Genomic DNA, 27,546 nt, shown 5'->3' on the forward strand with positions numbered 1-27,546 from the left:
CAGAATATTGTATACATAATAAATAAATAAATATTTAAAAAAAAAGAATCTGAGACTAGATAGGCCAGGGACCTATGGGAAAACCAAATACTACTGTTCTGCTAAAGGAACATAGCAATAAAATGACTGCTTACGACATTCTGCTATACTCATAACAGATCAGTGTCTTACTCAGCCATCATCAGAAAAGCTTCCTTCTTCAGTAGATGGGAACAACCTACTCTCTCACAATGTGTAGAGAGTGAAAGACTGGGTAGAACACCCAGTCCTATTGGGATGTCTCCATCAACCCCTCCCTCCCACTTCAAGGCTCTGGCAATTCTGTGGAAGAGAAGGAAAGATCGATAAGCACCAATGAATTGAAAGATGCCAGGGAAATAAAGCACAACAGGACAGGCACACATATGAACTCAGAGACTGTGGCAGCATTCACAGGGCCTGCATGGGTCTAAGTCAGATGGGGTCCAGGGCTATATCTCCAACTGATAAGCACTTGCAGAGGAAAAATTTGTTTTCTCTAATGAAGTCACACTTGGTATTCAAACTACATCTAAGGGCAGGCCCCATGACCAGCAGTAGATGGCCAACACTAAACAAACTCTATGGCATTTTTGGAGGATTTTTTTTAGCATCACATTTTGATTATGTATTATGGTTTCTGATTTTGTGTCTGTGGGGTTTTTGTTTGTGTGTACAAATGTGCATATCTCAGCATCTGTGTGTGTTTCTTGTGCTTTTTCCTTGTCTTTTGATTTCTCTGTTTATTTTCCCAACTAGTTGGTTTTTACTTTGTCTTATTGTTGTTGTTGTTATTTAGATGCCAGTTTGTGTTCTAATGAGAGAGAAATAAAGTGTGAATTTGGGTGGGTGGAAGAGTGGAGAGAACCTGAGAGGGGATGGAGGGGGGAGAGCCACAATCAGAATATACTGTATGAAAGAAAATCTATTTCCAATTTTAAAAGAGGGAGAAAGATGAGCTTCAAGGTAAGAGCAACCGAGAGAAATTGCCTTTGCTGTTTTCTTATTGTATTGATTAAGCCGCACCCTAAACACTGTTTGACTCCCAAGCCCAGACCTGTGCCAGCCACCTTCGTGATACTGTGTATCCACGTTTTCCCACAGGGAAGCTGAAACCCAGCAAGTACAGGAAGCAAGCCTGAAGTTCCATCCTTAGCTCATTAAACACCAGAGCCAGAATTGTAAAGTCAATATTCCCGGACCCCAGACTAGTTCTGCATTGACTAAGTAAAGCCTGGTACTGAGGTCTATAAAATAGCCAAAAACATACATCTCTCGATAAGTATAAAATCTGTGTATCTGGTCCGTGAGTAGGGAAGTTATATAAGAGAAAACCCAGGCAGATCTTGGGGAAACGACAGTAAGGGTTTACATATTTGTCTATTGCCTCAACTGACTCTCAAGGTCCTTCTGGTCTTCTGATTCTTAGATTTTGCTAAAAGGTCTAGTCGAACGTAATGACCAGCAAACAGCTTGATGGCCTTATCTTTACTTATCTTTATCTTGTAATTTCATTTTTCCCTTCCAAATGTATGAGTGTGTGTGTGCGCACACACTCCTGACTGATGGGCTAGAATTTTGGCTGTATAGATTTTATGCATGCGCTAACTCCCAGTGACACCCAGGGGAGCCATCTTTAGACCATCTTGATTAGCAGATGTTGTCCTTGCTATGTAATAACAATCTAATCACCACTTCCCCTTGCCAAGAAATGAGAAAAGCATCCTCGTTTGGAAACCAGCTCTCACACATGAAATGGATTAAGAAGGGCTGTCTCCCCAGAGTCGCTGGAAGCATTCTTCATTGTAGTTTGTTTTTCTTAACGATAAAAACTGCACAGTGGTGTTTGGAGTTCATTCTAACAAGCGCCTGGCTTGCATGACAAGATTTTACTTGGGCTGCCTCAACTTTTTTACGAATTATGTTGTAAGAAATCTTGGGCATGGGGTGATGTGTGTAGCCCATGTTTAATTTTCCTCTACTTGAGAATATTTCATTTATTTTTTAAATAGCAAACTGTGATTGGTGGGTACTTAACATGCAAAATAAATGGTATGTTCCCAGGAACTCTGGGAAATGTAGGAAGGTGGCTCACATCTGAGCACCTCTTCTCTGGAACAGAGCGCTGGATGGACTCAAGGATGCATTTAAGAAAAACTCAAAGTGCACATTAGTTCTTAGCTAAGTTGGTGTGGAAGTGGCATGTGTTCATCCTGGGACTCAGCACTTTCCTCGAGCCTTCTGAACCATCCCAAATCACTTGGACATCATTTCATCTTGTAAAAGGTTATCCAAGAAAAAGTTCAGCATCACAGTGTCCATCTGTCACCCTGGCACTGAAGGGGCAGAGACATGAAGATGCCTGGAGGTCACTGGCCAGCCGTTCTGACCCAATCCATGAGCCCCAAGTTTCTTTAAAACTCTATTTGTAAAGAAATACATACATATATAAATTACAACATAGAAAGACACTTGACGTTGGCCTCTAGTCTCCATGTGTGTGTGTGTGTGCACACGCATGTGAGTGTGTACATACACATAACCACAAACTGCCTCCCTGCTTCTCTCAAAAGGAATAATAGAAGAGAAAAACCCTGTTTGCACAGTACAGAGCCTTTCAAAAGTTCAAAACGTGGACAGTATCAAAGCGTAACATCTCAAATGAAGAAGAGGCTGAGAGTGAGGATGGTACCGTTTATTATGATCTTTCAAATGTCTTAGAGTATGTCAGGAGCTGTATCTACGTTGTAGCACTTGCATACAAGTAAACTAAAACCTCATGCTTAGATACTGTTAGATCTGAGTATCAGAAACATATGTTTTCCCCTCCACCCCCTTTCTGCCTCTCCTTGGAAACAAACAGGTGTCTAAGAAATCATAATAAAGTAAAATAAATAAAAACAAACAAGTTGTAATTAGACTAAACATCTAAACAAGAAAAAGCGACAAAGGAAAAGCACAATATGCATATAGACACACATGTTCAGACACACATGTTCACGTACATAAGACATATAGACACGCATGTTCACACACACAGGAATCCCATTTTTTTTTAAAAAAAAAAAACCAGAAGCCATAATATATACACAAATGATCTATACGTTAACAGAAGGGGGGGCTGACAGTGTTATTTGACAAGGAACCTCCAAAGATGCCATGGAGTTTATTTTCTGCCAGTCAGTCAAGTTGGATAATTACTGTTTATAAGTTTACTAATTCACTATTTTTTTTTAAAGATAGCATCTCACTTTGTAGCCCAGGTTGGCCTTGAACTCATACAAGATCCAACTTCCTCAGCCTCCCAAGTCCTAGAGTTATGAGTGTGTGCCATCACGCCCCATTGGTTAACTCACTGTTCTTTCCTATGTCATCTCTCCATTTTGCTGTTAAATACATATGGCAGAAATTGTTTGGGATTTTTGTGGGTTTCTTTTTTTAATGCTTAGATAAGTTTTATAGTTTTAGAATTTTCATTTATTATAATAATTTTATTTATTATTATTATTTGAGAAGGGAAAGGGGAGGGTGCGTAACTCATCACACATGCAGAGGTCAAAGGACACCTTTCAGGAGTCTGTTCTCTCCTTCTACAGGGGGATTCAGGAATTGAACTCAGATCATCAGGCTACGTGCCAAATACTTTAACCCACTGAGCCATGCGGCTAGCCTTAGAATTTCCAATCATAAGAGTTTTCTGTTTCTTTGATGAAACTTTTTATTTTTTTCATTGGTTACAGCGTATTTTCCTTTGTGTCTTCGAGCCATGTATCTGACAGCTGCGAGTGGAGTCCCCGCTGGTCTCTTCAGAGGGGGTCACATTTGTACAAGCATCTCCTAGCAGCCTTGTGCATCTGTGCTGCTCTTAGAACATAGGCGTTTTCCTTGATTAGATGTACATTGGAAATGGGGGTATGGTAGGTGGTAGCCCAGGACTTTCTCTCCTCCTTCACTTATACACTAAAACTGTATTGTTCTCCAGAGACAACCTACTTCATCGGACCCAGTGTTGGTTTCCTGTATTAGGTGGCAGATGCTGGTGTGTGGAAGATATGTGGTCATCTGATTTTAATATTTTTCTTTTTAACCTCAGATTGCACCAAAAATACTCCATCTCGACTTTTCTCTGGGGTTTTTTTAAACACGTTATGTTATACAATATCAGTAACTATAAATAACCTTATTTTCAACCCAATATTACATCTAAGATGCTTTTTTGTTTGTCTCTTAGGAAAAAATGCTGCAAAGGGTATAAATTTGTTCTTGGACAGTGTATTCCAGAAGGTACGTAATTTAATAGATGATCCCATCTCCCCTTTCCTGACGAATGACTAGAGGCTACAGTGTTTGGGTACACATGGAATGTGTGTTAGCTATACATATACTAAGCATGTCTAGTTATGGAAGTGATCATAATTCCCTTTTTTAATGATTGGGTTTTATGTGGTGTGCTCTGTGTGAATCACCAGCATGCTCAGATTTTGGGTCCATGCTTAGCAAACTGGCATCACATGCACTGGTTGTAACACAATCCTCTTCATGAACTCTTTACCTGCTCTCCAGCATGAAACTTCAAACTCCTTTGGAGGACTTTCAGAAATGCTAACCAAATACACAGTCCTTCCCTAAAATTAGAAATGTTTCAGGCTTGGCCTGATCCTCTGGGCATATGATTCAGAGTAAAGAGACAGCAGATAGATTACATTGGACAAGATGAACAGATTTTAATTATGTTTTAATGTGCTACTTAATAGGCTCTTGAGCAAATTACATTTTAAGCCTTTCTCTTTTATAGGTAGATTTTGGTACCAAGTTAAATGAATGTTTTAAAAAAAATTGTCATATATAATTATACATGTGGCATTTAAGCTTACTATAAAAACACTGTGTTATGAGTGTGAGTATTTTTGTCACCAGTATTTTATAAGAGAGGAGGCAGAAACTTAAAGACCCCGCGTTAAAGCTGGGGATAGTGGCTCATGCTTGTAATCCCAGACCCAGATAGGCTGGGACAGAAATTCACCCCAAACTACAGCCAATCTGGGCTACATAACAAGACCCCATGTTAAAACAACAAAATCCCTCTACATTCATTAGTCCAATAAAAAAAATTCCTAGGATCTCACTGAGAGTCAAGTTGAATATCAAGCATCAAGTTGAGAATCAAGCACCAAGCTGAGCAGGTGGGGAATATGGCTTCTCAATTAAAAAAGAAGAGCATGTGAATAAAAGAGAAGAGCCTTGTGGGTATTTATGAGACAAGCTAGACCTTGTTGAGGTTCGAGAAGACTTGGCATTGACAACGTCACTTGAAAGCTATATAGAACAATGGTTCTCAACCTTCCTAATGATATGAACCTTGAAGATGGCTCTTCATGTTGCAGAGACCCCCAGCCATGAAATTATTTTTGTTGCTACTTAATAACTGAAATTTTGATACTGTTATGAATCATAATGTAAATATCTGATATTTCTAAGGGTCTTAGGCAATCCCCTGTGAAAGGGCTGTCCATCCCCCGTAGGTTGAGAACCACTGCTCTCGATTATCAATCCTACAGCACTGAGGATAAATATGGAGTTTTTTAATCCATATTTATTTCATTGGAGGTGAAAACTTGTGTGGAGACAAGAAGTGTACTATGACACAGAACAACAAAAAAAGAGTTTAGGCTTTCAAAGTCTTCGAACTCATAAATGACTGAGAAGTTTGGAAAAGTCTCAAGGGCTTTAATGTCAGATCTCAAACGCAAGACCAAGCCATGGTTTAAAGGTGACGAATGCAGGCTGAACGCTTCTCATCTGAAATGCTTGGTGCCAGAAATACTTCATGTGTCAGAGTTTTTGGATAGGGAAATATTTACACAGACCTTACTGTTTGAACATCCCTAATCTGGACATCTGAAAGGCTCCAAAATCCAAAAACATCATGGAACTCAGAATGTTTGAAGTTTTAAGATTAGGGATTCTCTACGTATGAAAAAAGCCTGGCTTAGCTGAGCAAGGACGGAGCCACACAAAGCTCACCTTTGCAAGAGTGGCCTGGCAGCATTATATACAGTGGATTTAAATGTGAAGACTCTTGTGAAGATGCTGTTTACACAAGAGTGTCTGAGTCTGAATTAGAATAATGCCAAGAGAAACAGAACCGAGACAATAGAAAGTAGATACAATTTAAAGATAGGAGCTGCATGACCGAAAGTGGGTTGGCTCTAGAAAGCAAGCATCAAAGATAGCTGACTGAATAAATTCATTACCTTTGCTCCCTTCAGAAGCCTACAAAGTGGAAAAGACATAAATCTACAAGATCCAAGGGAAAGAAAGAACAGATATCATCAACAAAATGTTGGAAGCTAGAGATCAGCCCTGGGCGTAGAAAGACTCTTAGCAAAAAGAAGAGAATGAAGTCGTAGCCACTACCAGGAAAAGCCAGGGACAACTGACCTCATAGTAAAACAGACAGGCAAGAGCACTAGAAATAGTGAAAGTGGTAGCAAACCAACATTAAGATACCAGGTGGCATAATGTCTGTAATCCCAGTGTTTACAAGGACAGACGTAAGCAGGGTCCTGGGACTCACTGGTCAGCAAGCTTACCAGATTTGGGGAGCCTCCAAATTCAGTGAGAGATCCTCTCTCAATAAAAAGGATGGAGTGTGACCAAGAAAGACACCCACTAGTGACCACAGACCTCCGCACACATGTGCATGCAAACCAACAAAAGCAAAAACAGAAAGAAAAGGATTGGCTAAAAGTCAGAGAGATTGCCCTCCTAGATCTTGTTCTGTCTCAGACAGAACACCGACCCTTGCTTGACCAGACAAGGAGAGTCAAGACAGTTCTTCTGGGAGGTGAAACACAGGCTTCAGAGAAGACAGCCAGACAACAGGAAGAGTCCAATACTTAAAACAGAGGTATTTAGTTCAGGCTTACACATTACCTGTTTAAACACCCAGCCTTCACTCTTCCTTTCAGTTGCAGTGACTTATACTCAAAGACTTAGAAATGTCATCCCTGGGTATACCAGATGGCTCATGCAAAAGACCTGACACTATCATTCTAGTATATATAATAAATGCAGTATGAAATTTCAGCACAATAGAATTAAAAAAAGAAGAATTCTAAAATTTTTCAAAGAGGAATAAAAATTCCTGTGAAATAGAAAGACTAGGATTTAGCTGTGATAGGACCATAGGAGACAATAGAGCAAACAGGGACGTAAAGTTGTCCAGCCTAGTTACATATTTCAGCCATCAGCACTCCTATGTGTTGGCAGTCATTTTTACATGTGAGAGCTCAACTTCTTTTGTGGCCTTTTTTTGGATATACAGGACAGCAGGTTCTACTGAATTAGGATAGTAAATCAGGAAAGAGAGGGTATAAATGGCAGAAGGCAGGGGTGCCCATCAAAAGATAATCACATAGTCTTTATAGGAAGAAATCGGAATGTTCCATCGGGGTGCCCACCCTTTTGACGGTATGACTTGATGTCATCTATAAATGCATTAGGTTATATTCACAGTTACCCAGGGACACACATGACCTGTGTGGGTTAGACATGCCTGTTTTGGGGAACCTCCCCAAGATTAAATTACTAATATATCCAAATAGTTTAGGCATTTTACAAGAGTTCCAAACTTATCTCTGGGGATAAATTAGTAACAAAATTTAAGAAACTGAGTTGTGTGGATCAAAAGTTAAGTCCAGAAGGACAACTATAACTGACAGAGAGGATTTGATAGGAAGAATTTCTGGCTGGACACTGAAAGTTAAAGAAGAAAAAGGAAAACATTAAGTATAACAGAGATAAAAGGTGCAGTCAGTGACTACCAGCTCTGCATAGGGAGCAAATAGAGACAGTGGACCAGTTCAGACTGGTGAGTTCAGAGGGAGAGTATCTGTGCTGGCTAGTTTTTTGTCAACTTGGCACAGCTAGAGTCATTAGAGAGGAGGAGCTTTAGTTGAGAAAATCTCCATAGATTGGGCTGTAAGCAAGCCTGTAGGGCATTTTCTTTTTCTTTTATTATTTTATTTTATTCTTTGTTTTTTGAGACAGGATTTCTCTGTGTAGCTTTGGAACCTGTCCTGGCACTCGCTCTGTAGACCAGGCTGGCCTCAAACTCACAGAGATCTGCCTGTCCCTGCCTCCTGAGTGCTGGGATTAAAGGTGTGCACCACCACAGCCCAGAAGGCATTTTCTTAATTAGCAACTGATGTGTCTCAGGGATGCTTACCACCCTGGGCTGGTGGTCCTGGTTTCTATAAAAAGCAGGCTGAGTCAGCCATAAGGAACAAGCCAGTAAGCAACACCCCTCCATGGCCTCTGCATCAGTTCCTGCCTCCAGATTCCTGCCCTGTTTGAGTTCTGGTCTTGACAATCCTCTGATGATGAACTGTGATGTGGAAGGATAAGCCAAACAAACCCTTCCCTCCCCAAGTTGCTTTTGGCCATGGTGTTTCATCACAGCAGTAGAAACCATGACTAAGATAGTATCTCTGGATGGAGCCTAGACCTCTGAGGCACTAGACAGTCAGGACTGTTGTTCTGAACTCGGAGAACATAACCCATAGATCTAGAACCCAAACTTTGGGGTGTGTCTTGTGCTGGCATATCTCAAATAGGATATAATGAGGTTGATTCTAGAAGTGGCAGGAAAACGATACAGCGGCATTTCTCACTGCTGTTGAGACACTATGCTAGTGCGCAGAAGGAGGGAAACACAGATGAGTCTCCCAGGAAAAAGTCCAGACAGCAAGCAGACATGCATAGCTCTCCTTCCTCTTGCAACCTCCCTGTCTTTGTCCATCTTCATCATGTTCCTCCCCCTTCCCCAGTGCCCCTTACTGACAGTACCTAGTAGGCCAGTGACTGCCAAAGACCCAAGTCGTAAAGCAGCCCATGGAAAAGGAGGTGGCATGGATTTAAACTCATTAGCAACCCCCAAACATACACAAGGGTTATCTTCATTCTGGGGAAGCAAAAAAGGGGGTCCCGAAAAGATCAATGGTCAGAGATCATGTCTAAGCTCAGTAGAGAACAGCTTTCATATTATCAATTTGTTGTAAACACCAAAATCCTATTCAACTAAAATTCCAAAGAAATCACTGACTCAATGGAAAAATTTAGAAGGGTGGTGTTCAAGGCGTGCGAGGAGGCGATGAAGACTCTTGCATGACTGGAAATGAACAGGGAGTGCTGAAAATAAAGACGTGATGTGAGCTGGCCATTGTGAGGTGCAGAGGTGAATGAGAAACACAAGCTCACCGAATGTGCTGGAAGTGACACTTCAGGGAAGCAGGGATAGAAGGGGATGCTAGGACAATGGCTTCTCAAAGCACCCTTGCCACAGTTGATGCAGAGTTGATGCACTCTGCTTTCCTCTTCTCTCTGGCTGCTGCCCAGTTATGGTGACCACCGGGAGGAAAGGGTTGCACCAGCCATACTGAGATCCTGCTCTCTCCAGCCAAAAGAATCTAGAACTTCATTCAGGAAAAAAAAACAAAACAAAACAAAAAAAAAAACTATATAACCAGAAACAGTTTGCAAGGCCAGTCAGAATCCATGCAGGCAGAACAGATCTGGACTCACACTTCTAGGAAAAAGGGCTTAGTAAGGGCAGTTTTAGGTCATCCTGAGACTGACGTGACCCTTGTCATGCTAACCCAGGCTGCATCAGGAGCTGACACAGCCTGCGCTAGGAGCTGACAGCCCACCTGTTTGACTTCATATATACCAGAGCAGAGCCAGGCGCTCTCTGTGTCCAAGGAGACTGCATCTGTCGGCACCCGAGGAGAGTGGCCGTGATTAATGAGATGTTGAGTCTGGTCTGGGAGCAAATGCTGAGCCAGAGCTTCAGACTTAGAGCCAAAGGCCCTTCAAGAGGTGCATTAAACACCAGTTCATCAGAGCCCAGGGGAGCCTATGCCCTAATTCTTTGGGTAATAACAACTCTAGTTTACACAAGCTTCAAGCTGATAAGACATTGGTAGCCATTCAAATGTGTGTTAGACTTCTCCGAGGGCAGGATCGACCTTCCTGTTAGTACACCTGTGACTCTTGCTCATGCAAGCACTGGCTCTGAGAAGTCCCCAAAGTGTCCCTGCTCCTTCTCAGAGCCTGCCTGACCCCAAGGTCTTCCTCTCATAGTGTGACAGTCAACTCTCATCAGCTCTGGCCTGTCCTCGCGTTCTGCTGGAAGGAATACTCTCTCTGTGTCATTTGGAGGGAAAGACAACACAGGTCCCAGGGATGCTGTGCAGCCTGGCTGCCTAAACATCTTTGTGTTCCGGATAATGATGAAAATGGAAGAAGAAAATCCAAGTGACATTTCTTTTAATCACAGAGACCCTTGCATTAAGTCATCCGCTATGGTACTCTTGGAAACTTTGAAAGAGTTGACAGCTCTCGAAAGGTAGCCAGCCACACTTCACTTTTAACTCTTAGCAAAGAACAGTCTGTCCCAGGCTAGAGATGACTCTCCCAGCTCCTGCTGAGGTTGATGTGAGCGCACTCTTCTCTTTCAGACTATGACATCTGTGCCCAGGCTCCCTGTGAACAGCAGTGCACGGATAACTTCGGCCGAGTGCTCTGCACGTGTTACCCGGGATACAGATACGACCGCGAGAGACACCAAAAGCGGGAGAAGCCATATTGCCTGGGTGCGTAGGAAATGCATTTCTAGCTCCTGGGGACGTGCTGTGTTCAGATACCTCTGCCCTTTGGTGGATTTGCTGCTGCCTCAGGACCAGGTCAGAGGAGCTGCTACAAACTCTGAATCCTCCCCTGAAGTCTTTGGACTCGTGGGAAGGAGTAGTGTTTGGCTTTAGCCTGGGGACCCTAGCTTTCGTCATGTTCATCAAAACAAATAAGGTACAAAGATGGCTTCGGGAGCTGGAATCAGTCAGAGCCTAACTGAGAGGAGCTAGGGAAAGGGGAGAGAGTCCTATGTAAACTAGAATCATGTAAGACAGAACACAGAGGGTCAGGAGCCAGGTGTGGTGGCACACACCTTTAATTCTAACACTCAGGAGGCAGAGGCAGGAAGATCTTTCTGAGTTCAAGGCCAGCCTGGTCTACACGTTGAGTTCCAGGACAGCTAGGCTTACATAGAGAGACCCTGTCTCAAAAAAAGAAAAATCAGAAATGCAAAAACACAGAAAAAAAATGAGGCTTGGCAGCCCAACAGTACAAGCAGGGCGACCAGCAGGGAGAGAAACAGTTTAAAGAAAGCTGAGACCAACTGCCTGGACTACAATTGAGCAAACAGCCCACACACCCTCAGTGGCCACCAGCCTGTTTCTTTGTTTCTATTGGCCATGGGTTTCCCCCATGCCATTCAAAGAAGACGCATTGTCTCAAGAGATTTTCTATTTCAAAGTGTGATCATTCTGTGACTAACCTGGGGTCCTGGCCTCATCTCCAGGGCGAATGAGACATAGCCCTGAGCAGTAGACCCAGGAATGTAACTTTTCACAAACGTCACTAAGTGATTGAAAGGTTTTCAAGAATTGGAAGATGAACTGATGGTCATAGACTCAAGTGGGAATTATTTAGCTGCCTTGATAAACAGTCATTCCCCTCTGCCCACCAGGACTCTGGGGAGAAACTTTGGGGCAAAGGTCTAGCCATAGGCCTTCTACAGCCTCCCAACAATATCTGGAAACAGTACCGCACACTAGCAAAGGATGGGGCCAACACAATTAAGTAAATAGAGCTGGAGCCCATGACATCACATACACAGAGCAGGGATGTTACAAATGGCTCAGTGCCACACATGGAGGCTAATATTTCAGTGTCCCATAGCTGCTTCAACCTTCTGTTTTCTTTTGGTGACCAGAGGAGGCTGGGTTCAACAAAGGGCACCCCTAAAGCACAACATCTTCACACTTAGCATTAGGACAGGGACCCCTCTAAGTAGGCTTCAGTTGGGACCCTCAGCCTCTAGACAACAGTGTGCTGCCAGGGGAACACCAGCATCGCCATCCTCTCCCTGGCACCCTCGGCTCCTGTCAGAGATAGACTTTTGGCAGCTTGCCCAGGGAGTAGTTGGAAAGCTGTCCATCTCCTGGATTCCAGAGCTGGGCTCTGCCTGCCACATGTGTCGAGTCTGAGGTGGTGTCCTTTTTCCTATCCACTACTCCAGATGTCTTCATTCCGTGAACAGGAAATGGAATATAGCCTTCTCCTTTTTCCCGTGGCGAGAGACAGTTCTGTTTCCACTCCGTGCCACAGGGAACTGAATCAGCGCTGTCCACAGCCCATGCTGACTCGCTTGTGGTTCCTTGTTTGATAATCTCATGGCTCATTTCCACAGCTCACCCGGGGGGTTAGCGTGGGTCAGTATGGAACAGGGACTGCCTGGGGAAACCTGTCTCCATGAGGCCCATCCTACTATTTACTTTTGTTAGAAGTAGCGTTTTCCAGTTACTGCCATGTCTCTTAACTGGGAAGAGACCTTTCCGAAGTGACCTTTGGGCCACCATCGTGCTGTTTGAACCTCCCATTATAAAAGGGGATGAAACCTCAGCACACCAAGCTACCTGCAGAAGTCAGCTGTGTTGCCAGTCATCCTGTTTTCTCTTCCATGGAGCCCTGGGGAGTGCTTAGGACTGGCCTCATTGTCATGCCCTACCACCCGTGAGTGAGCCTCTGCGGCACCAACCCACTTGACAGACACCACCTCTCTAGGTCTCTAATGGCAGACACATGGCCCAAAGTTAAGGTTTCGTGTACGATCTGTGTTCCTGGCACTTCACTTTATTCCACACTTCTCTGGTTCAGGTCTAGAAGTTTCTCTCACTCAGGTCAACAGAGGGGGCAGCTGTGTTGCTGTGTTGACATTGTTCTATGTATTTGATTCAAACCAGATATTGACGAATGTGCCAGCAGCAACACCACTCTGTGTGCGCACATCTGTATCAACACCATGGGCAGCTACCACTGTGAGTGCCGGGAGGGCTACATCCTTGAGGACGATGGGAAGACCTGCACCAGGGGAGACAAATACCCCAACGACACTGGTAAGCAAGAGAAGCATGATAGCTTTGATTGTGTGCGCGTTTCTATTAGATCTTATACAGAGTTGTCAGTTTAAGAATTACATAGACAAAGCAATAAAATTGTCTCTTATGTTTATATAATTTTATATTCTATAGATGTAGCTTATACGTATAATGCATATTTATATGTAAAATGATATCCCATGCTATATCTTATGTGTGCATGATACACATATATAAATAATACACACATATAAAACATGATTAGGTATAATCTACAGTCCATATTATGTAATTATACTATATATAGTTCGTGTCACTTTTAGTTTATATGTTACTTATCCCATTTTATATATCTAGATGTAGTATGGATTATACATACATAATGTGGAAATTATAGGTACTTGGGAGCCCAACCACTCCTCTGGTGACTCTGTGCAGGATGGGACACTTACAAGTGGCACCTAGGTGAGAACCAAAGATCAGAGTCATCCGTAGGCAAGCTGGCAGGAGCAGGGTCTGTAGTGAGTGAGGCATCCTGACTGATGCTGGAGGAAGAGGGCATGTCTGCGGGGAAATCAGTAGCACTGGGCTGTGTGTTTCCAAGAACCTAGAATGAACAGGGAAGAGGCCAGACATAGTATTCTCTCAAAGAAAGTATGTTGAAATGTGTGCTTGAATAATTGCCACTTACAGTCACAGTCTATTTCAACACAACCCAAAATGCGGTACGTGTCATGTGCCCATCTGTGAACTAGCTGCTTGGTTCAGGATCAGATAAAGACAGAAATTGGAGTGTGAGCTAATTTTTACACCAGTTTGACAGAGGACATTTATTTAAATTCCAAATTTCATGCTTGCATTTCACATATAATCTTTTAAGCAACTCATTTTGTATGAGCCCACAGTCAGTTTCCCAATTCCTACCCTCTGGAGCTTCAGCGTGGAGCTGGGAAGCTACCGGACATGAACACGGCAGCCAGATTCAGCCAAGATGAGACTGGTCACCAGAGCGTGGGACCAACCTGCGTGCTGGGGTAGTTCCTCTGAAGGAAAAAAAGAAAGAATAAAGTAAAAAGAGGAAGAAGGGAAAGAGAAGAAAGAAAAGAGCTCCCAGATTGCTGGGCAAATGCTTATAGCATTCACTTGCAAAGGACCTCTGATCTCTCTGCCAAGTGCCAAGCTAGTCAATAAAATCTAGAATTTTAGCCTGTGGAGACCAATGTCAGTCACCGTCCAGCTGGAATGAACTTTGAGGCAAAATAGTCTTCCCTACCAGTGTTGGCCAAACAAGTTCCCTAGAGAGAAAATCCTTAGCCGTTTAGAGGCCCAGAGGCCAAGTTTGGACCGTCAAGAGCATGCACATTGCATGTGCTGGACCAAATACGTGAACTCACAGTTAAGAGAGGTTTGAGGGCCTGAGCCATGCCCAGGAAGGGAGGAGAATCCTAGGGCAAATCATGTGTATCGAGATGAGCCAGGAGTCGAGAAAACCAGAAACATCTGGGCACTCACGTGATGGAGCCTAAGCTTCAAAAGGGGCTGGGAGGCAGCAGACAGCTGGCCACCAGCTGCCTCACGAGGAGCAACTACAAAGGCAGATTCTGAAGGGCAGCTAGGTTGAGTCATGAAGAAACCTCTGTGTACAAAACGTCAATGCAAAATAGCAACTTGGAGCCAGCTCGGGACAGGGCATTTACAGACCCCGTGTATGAACTAGAGGGGGCTGAGCGTGGGGCACCTTTGAGACTCTGAAGCATACGGAGCCTACCCATCCAGAGGGCGCTACAGATCAAGAGGCAGCAATCTTTGAAGGGGCAAAGTTTAATTAGGAAAATAATTTACAGACCATTTTTTTAATTCAAAATTTGTCTGCCCCATGGTCAGGGAGATATGGCATATCTCTTTATTGAATGAAGGCGCTCATTGACAGCGGGTGCCACCTTTTAGCCATCAATCCATTCACATGTAGGACTGTGGGGGAATGTCGCAAGGACGCTGCTTTCTAAGTTGTCATTGTAGACTTGGATTCCCAGCTACCTGTACACAGTTGGCTGTGGGTTGCCTGAGTTGATATAGAGACAAATCTTTTTTTTATGTAGACAGGAGGGAGCCTGGAGAAGCCCTAAATAGAGCAAATCCATCAGAACAGCAAACGTGTTACTGAGTGTCAGGGCAGAAATTCATGCGGGAGGGAGGGTATTCAGATACCCATAACACGGGGCTGACCACTCCCACAAGTCCCTCAGCACCACATAAAAGCAAGATGCAGCAGCCCACGCCTCTAACCTCAGAGCTAGGGGGCTTGGAGACAAGCGGATCCTGGGGGCACGTCAACCAAGCAGTCTAAGCAAAATCACAAGATCAAACTTGAAGTTCATGAGAGACTTTGTTTCAAAAAATAAGGTTGAAGGCCTGGAGAGGTAACTCAGCAAATACGGGCTGGTTTTAGGGCCCAGCATCCACATCAGGCCTCTTAGAACTGTGTGTAACTCCAGTTCTAGGTGATCTAGTGCCCTCTTTGACCTCTTCAGGCACCTGCATGTACCTGGTGCACACACATATACACCATCGCACACATAAATGTCTGGATTTTTAAGTAATAATAAGTTGGAGAATACTAGAGGAAGACACCAAATGCACATTCACACCATATAAACACACACACACATGCAACATACCAATTCGTAAAAGGGGTATTACTATTTTAGTTTCTGTTTATCATATGTGTATGGGTGTTTTGCCTGCATGTATGTCTGTGCACACAGAACCCAAGGAGGCCAGGACAGGTTATTGGATACCCTGGGACTGGAGTTAGATATGGTTATGAGCTGCCATCTAGGCACTGGGAATCGAACACCATTCCTCTGAATAGTGAGTGGCCCAGGGTCCTTAACAAATGAGGCATGTTTCTAGCCCCCAAATAACTATTTTTAAGATCTCATAGGTGATGATGTCCTAAAAATCACAGATTGGAAACTACCTTATGTCACAAATCTGAGCTCTGGAGCTAAACTTGGTGGGACATCTGGTCAGTTCTCAGACAAGGGTGTTACTAGCTGACAAAGGCTGAAGTGCAGAGGGTAGAGACGGAAATTCACTGTGCAGGGCCTGGCATAGAACAGGTGGAAACAGGGCAGGCCTCTTTCAATGTGCCATATCAGGGATTCCTGGTTCCTCTAACAGTGGTCAAATGGGAAATGCCCTTGTCTTTTGCTGGAAAAACCATCTGGTGATTTTAGCATTAAGCCTTACTGAGACACAAAGCATAGAACGATTGAATCGAGTTGTAGGTTTTCTCCCGTTTCCTCCTGCCTCTTCTTCCACCACCCTCCGCACAAGGCAATTTCATCTGTTTTGAAAGAAATAAGACACACCAATAAAACGCCACCATCAGTTTTCACCCCCCAGAGTGTGATCCTTGCAATATCATTTCACAATACTCCTAATTTTCAATTTACAGTCTCCACTGCACTAAACACCTATCCATAGAGGGTTTTGGTCTGGTTTTATATTTGACAAAGAAGCATCATTATACTGGTGATCAGGGAGATCTGGGGTAGAAATTGAGAGGAATCATTCATACAGATTTGAGAAAGGACAAGGTCTTTGTGCACCCAGAAGTTCCCTGTCCTAATTCAATTGCTTGACCCCTGAGCCACCACTGCCTCAGGTACTTTTCTCCCCTGCCTTTCATGACTCTGGGGACAGAGAAAAGAAAAGGGGAAGGAAAGGGCCCTGAAGTCATTTGTCTAACAACCATGATGTCACAGAAAATTCCTCATCTAGGATGTCAGAGCAGGTGACCCAATCTGGGTTAGTGCTCACTGACAGTGTGCTTTGAGACTGGTCTCTGGCCCTCTTTTCCTTAGTCTCTGGGGGCACTGCTGATCTCTAGCTCCCGGGTCCCTTTGCTCTTGGAAAACGTTTCAAAATATGCTGGGATACAGTATAACAATGCAAGTGTTCCCTGCATTTTTATCTCCTTGTCCTCTATCCGTGCAAGAACTCAGACTTGAAAACATGCCCAGCTTTAACACCTTCCGTGTAGGGAAGGTTCCTTTTAGTATCTCAAGGTTGAGTGGTTTCACATCCAAACAAGCAGCTCAGTCGTAAGCCATGCTCATGGCAAAACGAACCTTCTGGATATGAGATAGCTAAGCATTTCCAGCTGCTTTGGACAAAATGGGAAGCCCAGCATTTCACCGTCTTGTTTTATAATGAAAATAATGATTATTGAGTATAAACACGTGATCTAAAAATCACCTCTCCCTGTCTGGTATGTTCTGAGTTTGGGGGGGAATTTTTTAGGGTAATGTATTTCTTAGGTTTTATCATTCTCCAACAGCTACAATGTTAGAGTCAGACAAACTTAAAATAGAAGTCCAGGGTCAGTGAGCTGCTTATCATACAAACCTGATGGCCTGAGTTTGATCCCAGAACCTGTTTAAAGGTAAAAGGAGAGAACCAACTCCACAAAGCTTTCTGCAAGTCTCCATAAAGTCAAATTATTCTCCACATGCATGCATACCTTGACACGTACACGTAACATAGTATAATAAACTTTAAAACTAAAATAATGATGATGGTGGTGATGATGATGATGATAGGAAGTCTAGCAGCCTAGACTTCCTGGGGATGTGTCCCCAGGACAGCCTCTGACAATTTGAAAGAATGTCCCCTGGCTGAGTGATACAAGCCATCTGACAAATTAATGTTCAGTCATTTTGATTTTTATCTTTGAAAACCCAGAGCCGGAGCCAACAGAGACACAAGGGAGTCTGCGTACCGCAAGGGGCAGACAATGAAGGAAATGTGGCTCCATCATGATTAGCTTAACTGGCCTTTATTTTTCGACTTGTGTTTATTTTCTGATAAAGTTACTGTGACCCCATGTGTCACTCAATACAGTTCAAAGACTCAGAAACGGCCAGGTGTTTCAAATAACTTTCAAACTCTGATAATAGATTAGGGATTTCTTAACGTGGGTAATGTTAACACATACTGACACTGCCCCTTACTGCCACCCCCAGATGGGTGAGTGGAGTTTTCAAAGTCCTGCTCCCCACCCCCCACCCCCCGGGTGTGTGTGTGGGGGGAATTGTGTTGGGACTGGATTCACCAGATAGCATAGTCACGTTTTTAAACCAAAATCCTTTATTCACTTGGGGCACTTCCCATGTGAAGCATATTCTTGGGTTCTTCTAAGTTTATTTGATATGTTACCCTAATTTCTAAGCCGTTACATTTCTAGCGTTCAACATGTTTAACTGGACTCTCATAAAAATTAGAGCTCCATGCCCCCGTGTGGCTTCTCTGTAGTACTGCAGCCTGAAAATCTGGACCATCAGCAACATGAAGCTAGGGGCTAATTTAGGTAGACAGTAAATTTAGTGGAGTGTCAAACCTGCCAGACCACATCTGGGTATTCTCAGGAGAGACTCTAATAACAGCCTCCCTTTGTGCCTACCCCATACCCCAAATGGCCAATTGGGTCCTACAATTGTGTGACCTACACACAGTATTCTGCGTAATCAAAGTAAGCCCTAGAAGGGGGTGGTAACTTATCTGTAAGAGGGCAAGGAAGTCAGGACCACGAGGGGTGCACCCACCCACTGTGACAGTGGAACTGATCTATTGGGAGCTCACCAAGGCCAGCTGGACTGGGACTGAATAAGCATGGCTTGAAACTGGACTCTCTGAACATGGCGGACAATGAAGGCTGATGAGAAGCCAAGGACAATGGCACTAGGTTTCTATCCTAATACATGAACTGGCTTTGTGGGAGCTTAGCCTGTTTGGATGCTCACCTTCCTGGACCTAGATAGAAGTGGGAGGACCTTGGTCTTCCTGCAGGGCAGGGAATTTGGACTGCTCTTCAGTATCGAGAGGGAAGGGGAATGGAGTGGGGGGGAGGAGAAGAAGAGTGGGGATAGGGGGAGGGGAGTGGGGGAGGGGGCAATATGTGGGAGGAGGGGGAGGGAAATGGGAAACGGGGAGGAGGCGGAAATTTTAATTAAGAAAGAATTAAAAAAAAAGGGCGCTAAAGATGTGTCTGCTCTAACATTCCATGATCCATATAACATGAGTCCAGAACCGAGTGACGAGGTAGGATTACCCTGTCATGCAGACATGCATTTGCACCAACACTTGGAAAATCCAGCTGGAGATGTGCAAATGGGGGCGCAGAGATCCGCTTTTCACTCCTACGTGTGTGCCCTCAGCACGGGGCTTGGTCTTATACCAAGGTCAGATGTCAATGGAGAAGCAGAAGTGTTGTTTTGATCCCCCATTCATAAAACCTCCTTCCCACCCTGAGCAGCTCCCTAGGTGAAGAGGAGTGGGTGGAATGGAATCTGAATTATCACCTTGACACCCTGTGCATCATCTGAGAAGACAAAGTATAAAAGGAAGAGGAATAAGGAAAAAAAAATCAGTCACAATGGAAATTTGCTCTCTGTAAAGAGAAGGGAATATTTATCAGTTCACAGAGCCCTTAGGGGTCCTAACATGATAGGAGAACCAGAAAAGCTTATGTAGGAGGGAAAGATGGAGTTCTGGCCTGGAGAGATGACAGACTCTCTCGGGGAGACTCAGGGGAGGTTTTCCAGACAACTGCTGCAGAAAACAGACTAGAGGGGCTCGTGGTGGCATGGGATCCTGGCCCCACTGAACTCAGCTGTGCCCACAGGAGATGCTCAATGGTAAATTTGGGTAACTGGATTGTGGGAAACTTTAAAAATGTAGGAAAGGCTTAAATTTCATAAGCAAGGGTGAACTGCAAAAAGTGTTGAAGAAAATGATATAATGAAAGCGAAGCCTTGGGGTATATTAATAATATATAATACATAATAAATTATGTCACTGGGAGCAGGGCACCTTCCTAAGGATGGCTTTGGTCTTCAGTATAAAATAGACGTCTCTAACTTGAATGAGAGGGAACCTCTGAAGTTAGGGTAGGGAGTGTGCGGAAAATCCCTCCAATGGAGACAGCTGAGAATACTCACTGAATATTGATCTACTATTGCTTCATCCCACAAATCTAATTTGTTATTAGGAGAATTAATAACAAATTATTAGTGTCACCCATTTAGATATGGTCAATTCTTTATTAATTCGAAGAATGAGAAAGAAGAGAGTGATAAATCCAAATCTTAGCAATCCAGGTTTCCTCTTCCAAGTACTCAATTAGTTATTTGACTTTGTTATCTTAAATAGTATAATGGGCACCTTTAAACCCACCCTTCAATCAGACTTGTGATGCTGATAGTTGCACCAGACTTTTTTGGGGGGGTGGGGGGCGGCTACCAACCCACTCCCAAATCAGGACACAGAGACTTATTACTAGTTTTGAATGCTTGGCCTTCCTTAGGCTCATTTCTGGCTAGCTCTTTTAACTTAACCTGTTTTTCTTTATCTACCTTCTGCCTTGGTGCTTTTTACCTTTCTTTATATCTTACTTTTCTGCTGCCTTTATGTCATCTGGTTGACAGCTGCTTGGCTTCCTGACCTGGGTGTGCCCCTCAGTCTCTTCTCCTTCCTCTTGAGTCTAGATTTCTCCTATTTATGCCCTCTGCCCATCAACCTTGCCTATCCCTCTTATGCCTAGGTATTGACCATTCAGCTCTGTATTAGACCAATCAGGTGCCTTAGGCAGGCAAAATGAAACAAATGGTGGCTGGCTCTGTGCATATGGCTGAGCTGTGCCCTTCACGGTGACAAAGTGAATCCTGAGCTAGCTCCAAATACACTCACAGTAGGGGATGGAGAACCCTACAGAAACAGACAAGGCTCTAGGTCTAGTAGGTCTGTAGATATACAAGGACAGTGAACGGTGTCCATTTCTCCTGGCCAAGCAATGCGGCCATTGGAAAGAGGCACACGTGTCATTACCTTCCAGGTGTCTTCTCCTGCAGAGTCCTGTTTTTGGACTCAATGTGCTGGGCCCCACTCAGCTGGGCCGTGCTCCCCCAGAACAATGCACTGTCAGAGATGGGGACAGGCAGTCCAGGTTGTGGAAACAGCTGAGTGTGAGAATTGGTGCTGATCCCAAAAGGTAGTAGGGCCTCTCTGTCCCTTCCTCTTTCTCCTAACCCTGGGTCATTCTGGATCATCTAAAGAACACCTGCCCCTTATACAAGTTCCATGGTCAGCCTCTCTGTACCCCATGCCCAAGGATGGCCTTTCTGGTGCCATCGCTCCAGGAATGTGCACTGCCAGTCTCCCAGCTGGAGCTGAGCTGATATCTTTCCCCAGGGCACGAGGAGAAGGCCGAGAATGAGGTGAAAGCTGGGACTTGCTGTGCCACATGCAAGGAGTTCTCCCAGATGAAGCAGACAGTGCTGCAGCTGAAACAGAAGGTACCGGAAGCACAATGGGCGGGGTGTGTGTGTGTGTGTGTGTGTGTGTGTGTGAAGGGAGGGTGAAGGGCCTGTAGGGACTTGGGAGGATGGTGGGTGAGTGAGAAAATAGATCTTTCTGGTTGGTCACTCATTGCAGTTGGTGTAAACCGGATGTGAATTCTGAGTGTTTCTCCCACTCCAGAGCTGACCACCTAAACAGCAATGGAATCCAAAACAAAGACCTGAGGGGGAGGGGGTTACTATAGCAGGCCTGGTGATAGGTACATGCAAAGTTGTTGCAAGAGTCATACAAATGCTGCCAATGACTTCAAAGACTCATGGCCTTGGGCAGACCTAGACAACAGTATTTTATCTGTTAAATTAATTGGAAACATTCTCTTAAATGCCCTCTCTCTTCTGTAAACCGATATCTTCCTGTGGTGCCTTCATTTTCTCATGTAAACGTTAGGGTCCAGGGGAAGATGTACATCTGGGAAAGCAGTCCTCTGAGTGCCTCATGTCACCAGGCGTGAGGACCAATTCCCTTCCTGCAAGAATCTGCCCGATGAGACGGATAGCAGGGTGCAGGGCGCAGTCCTGGGTTCGTGTTTATTACACCTGAGGTCAGCGTACTCTGAAACGGTTCTTCAGCTACCCAAACATAAACTTGCTGCTTTGTTTGTTTAATCACTTCCACTCAAGGCCCTCGGGAGATCAAAGTGTTGTGTATAATCTGTTTAACTCTGGCAGTCGGTTATTCTAAAGGGTAAAAGGGTAACATAAGACACTATCTCTTCCATGGCCAGGAAAGTGGCAGCCGCCCTAATGAGAAGCCCAGATACCAGCTAAACCAATTGAAACAACAGGCCCAGAAGGGGAGCAGTGTTTCCGACCTCTGAAGCATGGGCTGGTGAGGTCATGATCGACTTTAGCAGAGGCTCATACATACTTGCATAATCAAGAGTAAATCACTGACCTATTCATAAATAGCTTGTGCTATCATAGACAGGCAGGAAAATTTTGTCTGGGAGCCAGGATAAACAAAGAGAAAGGAGGAAATATTTCCCATACAGCTATCCCCAGGTGACACTTGAATTGATGTTAGCATCTTTAGAGGAAACCCAGATTTGTAGAAGCATTAAGCCTGCTTTTCATAAGCTAGGAGCATCAGGTTTTGGAGAGGTAGTTAATTATGGTCTCAGCACAAAGCTGCCCTCACTTGCCTTCCCTGGAAATAACCTATGACCTTACATAAATTCTCTCCAGCTGGACTGCTTTGAAGGCACTCAATATTGTGAGTTGTTCGCAAACTAGTTGCTGTGTTTGGCCTCTCTCTCTCTCTGGTTTTTTAAGACAGGGTTTCTCTGTAGCTTTGGAGCTTGTCCTGGAGCTCGCTCTGTAGACCAGGCTAGCCTCAAACTCACAGAGATCCGCCTGCCTCTGCCTCCTGAGTGCTGGGGTCACAGGCATGTGTCCCCATACCCAGCCGAGGATGAATTCTCTTTAGAAGGTACCTCCCGGAATGTATGGCTTCCTGCCACATGTGGAGCAGTTTTATATACAAAAACTTACTTGTCACCATAGCCTTGTAAGAAATATGCTAACATTCCCAGAGATGCATGCATGCTCAAGAGGTCAGGCCTGAAATCCAGGCCTTCTCCCGAAGCCTGGTGTAGATAGATCATTTGCTTTTAACATCCGCTTGCCATTGCTGATGTTATTTGTTCTTTTCATAGAACACAAGGCATTTATTTGCCCGGATAAACATTGTCTACGAAGTAGGAACATGGAAGGGGGGTGCTGGAGAGCAGCCAGCCCCATAGGATGAGGTAGTGCACACACATGTTCAACTACACTATGACTATACAGTAGCAAGAATTCTAGCCACAGAAAATGCCCCAGATCAAATCCCTTGGCTCTTCAGGAATCGGAAAAGAAAGCCACATAAAACAGCAGCATGCAGAATACAAGGAGCCTACAAGACCTGCCACTTTTTAACTAGCAAGGTTAACCACAGTGTTCAGGGAAGGACTGCTGGGCGGTGAATTGTTGGTTTAATGCAGGATATAATGTACAAGTCAGGATAGTGGCTACTTTTGAAAAAAGGAAGAAGAGTGGTGAGGGGCACTTAGGGAGAACTGGGGTGACCAGAAGGTCTACATGTTGGCTTGAGTTTAGTTATTTTCTAAACTGCATCTGTTAGTTCTGTGAGACTTCCTGTTTGGGGCTTGCATTATCGAGTCAGCCCTCGGTGCCTCTTCCCCTTCATTTTTTTTTTTTTAAGTTAGGAAAGAAATGTGATCTGGTGAGAAGGGAGCCTGAGGACCACAAAGTACCTGTTCAGGTTTTGGTTGAGCATTGAGGAAAAGCAGCCAGCTTCTTCTGAAATTCACTCGTATGGCTAAATGGATGGCTGGGAGTGAGATAGCTAGAGAGGACCAGGGGGAAAGACCCCAGAGAGGGGGGGGGGCATAGCTCATCAGTGAGCCTGCACAGCAGCTCGGGACCCACAAGTGTTCTCAGCCTCTGAAAGTCACTGTATAGGGAGCAAGGGATCGCAGCCCTCTTATGCCAGCAATGGTTGGTTAACTGACAGTGAGCAATTGAGATGATGTCACAAGTATTTGCTGAGCACTCACAGTACCCTACAGTGGCCTGAGCAACAAAGAAAGACAGTGTGGAATAAAGTCCTGCCTCAAGCAAGTTGACAGTTTGCAAAGAAACCAAGCCAACAGTGTGACTTAACGGTGATCAAATGGAGTGAGGAGGTAGCCAAGCTTGAGAACTTGAAAGTCAGTGAGGTACACACAGTGAGCAGGCTTTCCTACCAAGTACATGTGCAGGTTCTGAACTGACTTCCCCAGCTAAATCGCATGCACACACGCGTGCGCGCACACACACATGTTATAATTTTTTTAAATGTACATATGTACCACAGAATTTTATTGAAGCACAAAGAATAATCATGCCCTTTCCAGAAAGATAGATACACTGGAAATCAATATGTTTAATGAAATTAGCTAGATTCAGACAAAAAATATGCATATTATCTTAGGTAAGTTTCTATTGCTGCGATAAAGACCATGACTAAAAGCAGCTTGGGGTAAAAGGGATTTATTTGATTATGTGTATAACTCAATCAAAGTCCATCATGAAGGGAAGTCAGGGCAGGAACTGAAATGAGCCATGGAGGGGCACTGCTTACCAGCTTGCTTGTTCACAATGGCTTAATCAAACTGCTTTCTCACCCAACCCAAGACCACCTGGCCCAGTAGGCTGGGCCCTCCTACATCAATCATTAATGAAGAAAAAGCCCCACAGGCTCGTCTACAGGACATTCTTCTGGGAGCATTTTCTTAGCTGATCCTTCTTTCAAGATGACCAGAGTTGGTCAAGTTGTCAAAAAAACTAACCAAAACAAATGTTTTCTCACATTTGCAATTTAGATTGTACATATATGTGTATATAAATGTCGATAGATAGATAGATAGATAGATAGATAGATAGATAGATAGATAGATAGATAGATAGATAGATGATATTCATGCATGCGTGTGTGTGCCAGTGTATGTGACATAAAAGCAGAAGGCAGGCTTAAAGGAGATAAGAAGGGAGGAATAAGAGGCATATTGGGGTGAATTTAGTCCCAACTACAAGATAGTCTTGGAAGAAATGGTTATTATGAAAGGAAATAATACCTGCTAAATTTGGTGTCAATTACTGCCCATAAGAGATTGACAGCAGTGCCTGCTGCCTGGGACAGGCTCTGTACCTGCCAAGTACACGCTGAACATTAGCAGCGACCATGCCATCTTCAGTGTCCTACCTGCTCATGCCAACAGCCCTCTCGGGTAGATGGTCTAATACCAAGCAAATCTGATCTGAGAGAACAGTAATTTGAAGTCCATTGCTTGACGCTCAGGAGAAGTACAGACTCTGCTCAGATTGCTATAGCCTTGCTTCCAAACACTCACACTCCATAAGCTCCTTCCCTGATGTTTCTGGGAGAATGTGTTTGGTCACACCCACTCCCTTTCCTTCCCACTTATCTTAGGGGTATGGGAGATACAGGCAGCAGGAACACTGGCGTTGTAGTCACTGGCTCATCTTAGAACGTGAACAGTGGAGCTAGTCAAAAGCAAAAAGCAACAGGAGCCGTGTTTAATCCCAACCGCGGTAGATTCCCCTCCCCAAGCCAGGTTGCAGGATTTGGAATATGAAGATGTGATCATCTAGAGACACACGCCTCACTTTGTCAGTGTGGAGGTGAAAACGTGGAAGGTAGAAGACTACTTGGGCCCAGAGGCAGGAGCAAGGGCAGGCACAGCCTTCCCGCTGGACACAGGGCAGCAGCCCTCATAGGCGAACGCTACCATCTTGTTTATAGACAATATCCAGGCCCTAGAGATTTCAGTGTTCTTTCCAAAGCCAGAGCCCCATACCAGGATTCACATCTCAGTGTCTCAACTGGTGCTTGATGGTAAAATCGAAAGAGGCCTCAGGGGTCAGAGCTGACCCATGGACCCAGAAGGTGTATTTACTTTTCTTATTCCCTCATTATTTCTGATTCCACATACTCATCTCCAAGTTGTAGCTGTCTACGAGACATTGGAAGCATTTTATTCAACTCTAGAACACGGCAATGTCCTCTTATAACCCTGAGCCTCATGGCTGATTCTCAGTTCACACAGGCTGCCTCCATCCTTTTCCTCTGTCCCTGAGGAAATTACCTTTGCAGCTGTTCAGTTCCCACCAAAGCTCTCACAGATTCACGCATTACCTGACTTTAGGGACTGCCAATGCCGCTTGTCCATGCGGTCCTCTGGCTTCCTCCAGAACAAGAAATCCCAGGCAGGAAGCAGGGCAGTAGCCTCCACGCCCACAGTATCAGAAGCTACAAACTGCCATCACCGCCACACTCGTTATTAGAAACCGATAACCAATCCAACAATGAGAACAAGCCTCGTCTTTGGAAGGAGGAGTGTTGAAGAACTTGTGGTCAGGTTTTATGTTAACCACCAAGGTTTCTGCTGTCCATCTGTTCTGAAGGTTGGCCCTGAATGTATGTAAGAAGAGTCACCCACTGTCTTGTTCCTGGTTCCCAGGACTGGACATTCTCTAAGGAAAGAGGCCATATCTTGGTCACCACTGGGTCCATAAAACAAAGCACAGATCCTGGCATATAATATATAATGAATATATGTTTGAGTTATAAAGCAATTACTTGAATGGACAGGAAGTACAATGCCAGTATGTTTTATTAGCTGTGGTAACTGTTCTATAGATCTCAGCAACCTGAATGTTCCTGGCTTCAACCACTGACTCACTGAGGAAATACTTGCAAGGAGTTTGTCCTGGACAGCTCCTCAGCTGGAAAGGATCTCTCTGGCCCATCTACACTCTGACTAGCTACTGTGGAGAGCAAAATAGTGAGCTGATCTTGCAGGCTCTGTGGACGGCTCTAACAGACTTCCTTGTGGAGCAATGCCGGCATTCTGACTCAGGTCTCCCTTGTCTTTATAGATTGCTCTGCTTCCCAACAACGCTGCGGAACTGGGCAAGTATGCCAATGGTGATAAGGTGCTAGCCTCAAACGCCTACGTTCCAGGACCTCCTGGCCTGCCTGGGGGGCAGGGCCCACCGGGTGAGTATGCACTAGAACATAGGCTGGAGCTCACACTCAGTGAGGCTGCACAGTACTCTCCAGCTTCCTCCCGTTCTCACAGGTGAAAGGTGACGTGCAGGGCAACATGCCTGTGTGATGAGCGACCAGGAGGGATTTAGGTCCTGTAGCTTGAGAAGGAAGGGTTAATTTTCTGAGATCAGATAGGAGGACTCCTAATGGTCATTTTAAGAGGTGATCATGGTACCACACCTGGAATCCTAGTACTCAGGAGTCAGTGGAAGGAGGATCCTGAGCTTGAGTCTAGCCTGGCCTACATGGCGAGATCCTATGTCAAAACCAATTATTTTAAATTAATGAGAAGCACCATGAAGACTATTATTTAAGTTCTCCCTAGGAAAACCTTAATATATAGAGTAATAGACTTATAAAATCGTACAGTTCTACTGAATCACAGCCAGAGGTTCACAATATGGCCCCATCGCCACTCTCCTCAGTTCTTTGGCTACCTCCTTTTCTTGCTTAAAGAAACTATATTCTTACTCCTATTATATTGTAAGTGGGATTT

The 27,546-nt window shown here is 44.4% G+C and overlaps 1 protein-coding gene across 1 annotated transcript in view; it reads left to right on the top strand.

Moving 5' to 3' along the window:
• Ccbe1 (collagen and calcium binding EGF domains 1) overlaps nt 1-27,546 on the top strand; it is a 226,877-nt gene that overhangs the window by 184,526 nt on the left and 14,805 nt on the right. The window contains exons 3-7 of the mRNA XM_057789174.1: nt 4,250-4,302; nt 10,539-10,673; nt 12,882-13,034; nt 21,270-21,373; nt 26,879-26,999. Of these exons, the coding sequence (XP_057645157.1) occupies nt 4,250-4,302; nt 10,539-10,673; nt 12,882-13,034; nt 21,270-21,373; nt 26,879-26,999 (566 nt within the window). The remainder of the gene's footprint in view (nt 1-4,249; nt 4,303-10,538; nt 10,674-12,881; nt 13,035-21,269; nt 21,374-26,878; nt 27,000-27,546) is intronic.

The sequence above is a fragment of the Chionomys nivalis genome, chromosome 14 (assembly GCF_950005125.1).
Source record: "Chionomys nivalis chromosome 14, mChiNiv1.1, whole genome shotgun sequence".
Taxonomy (NCBI): domain Eukaryota; kingdom Metazoa; phylum Chordata; class Mammalia; order Rodentia; family Cricetidae; genus Chionomys; species Chionomys nivalis.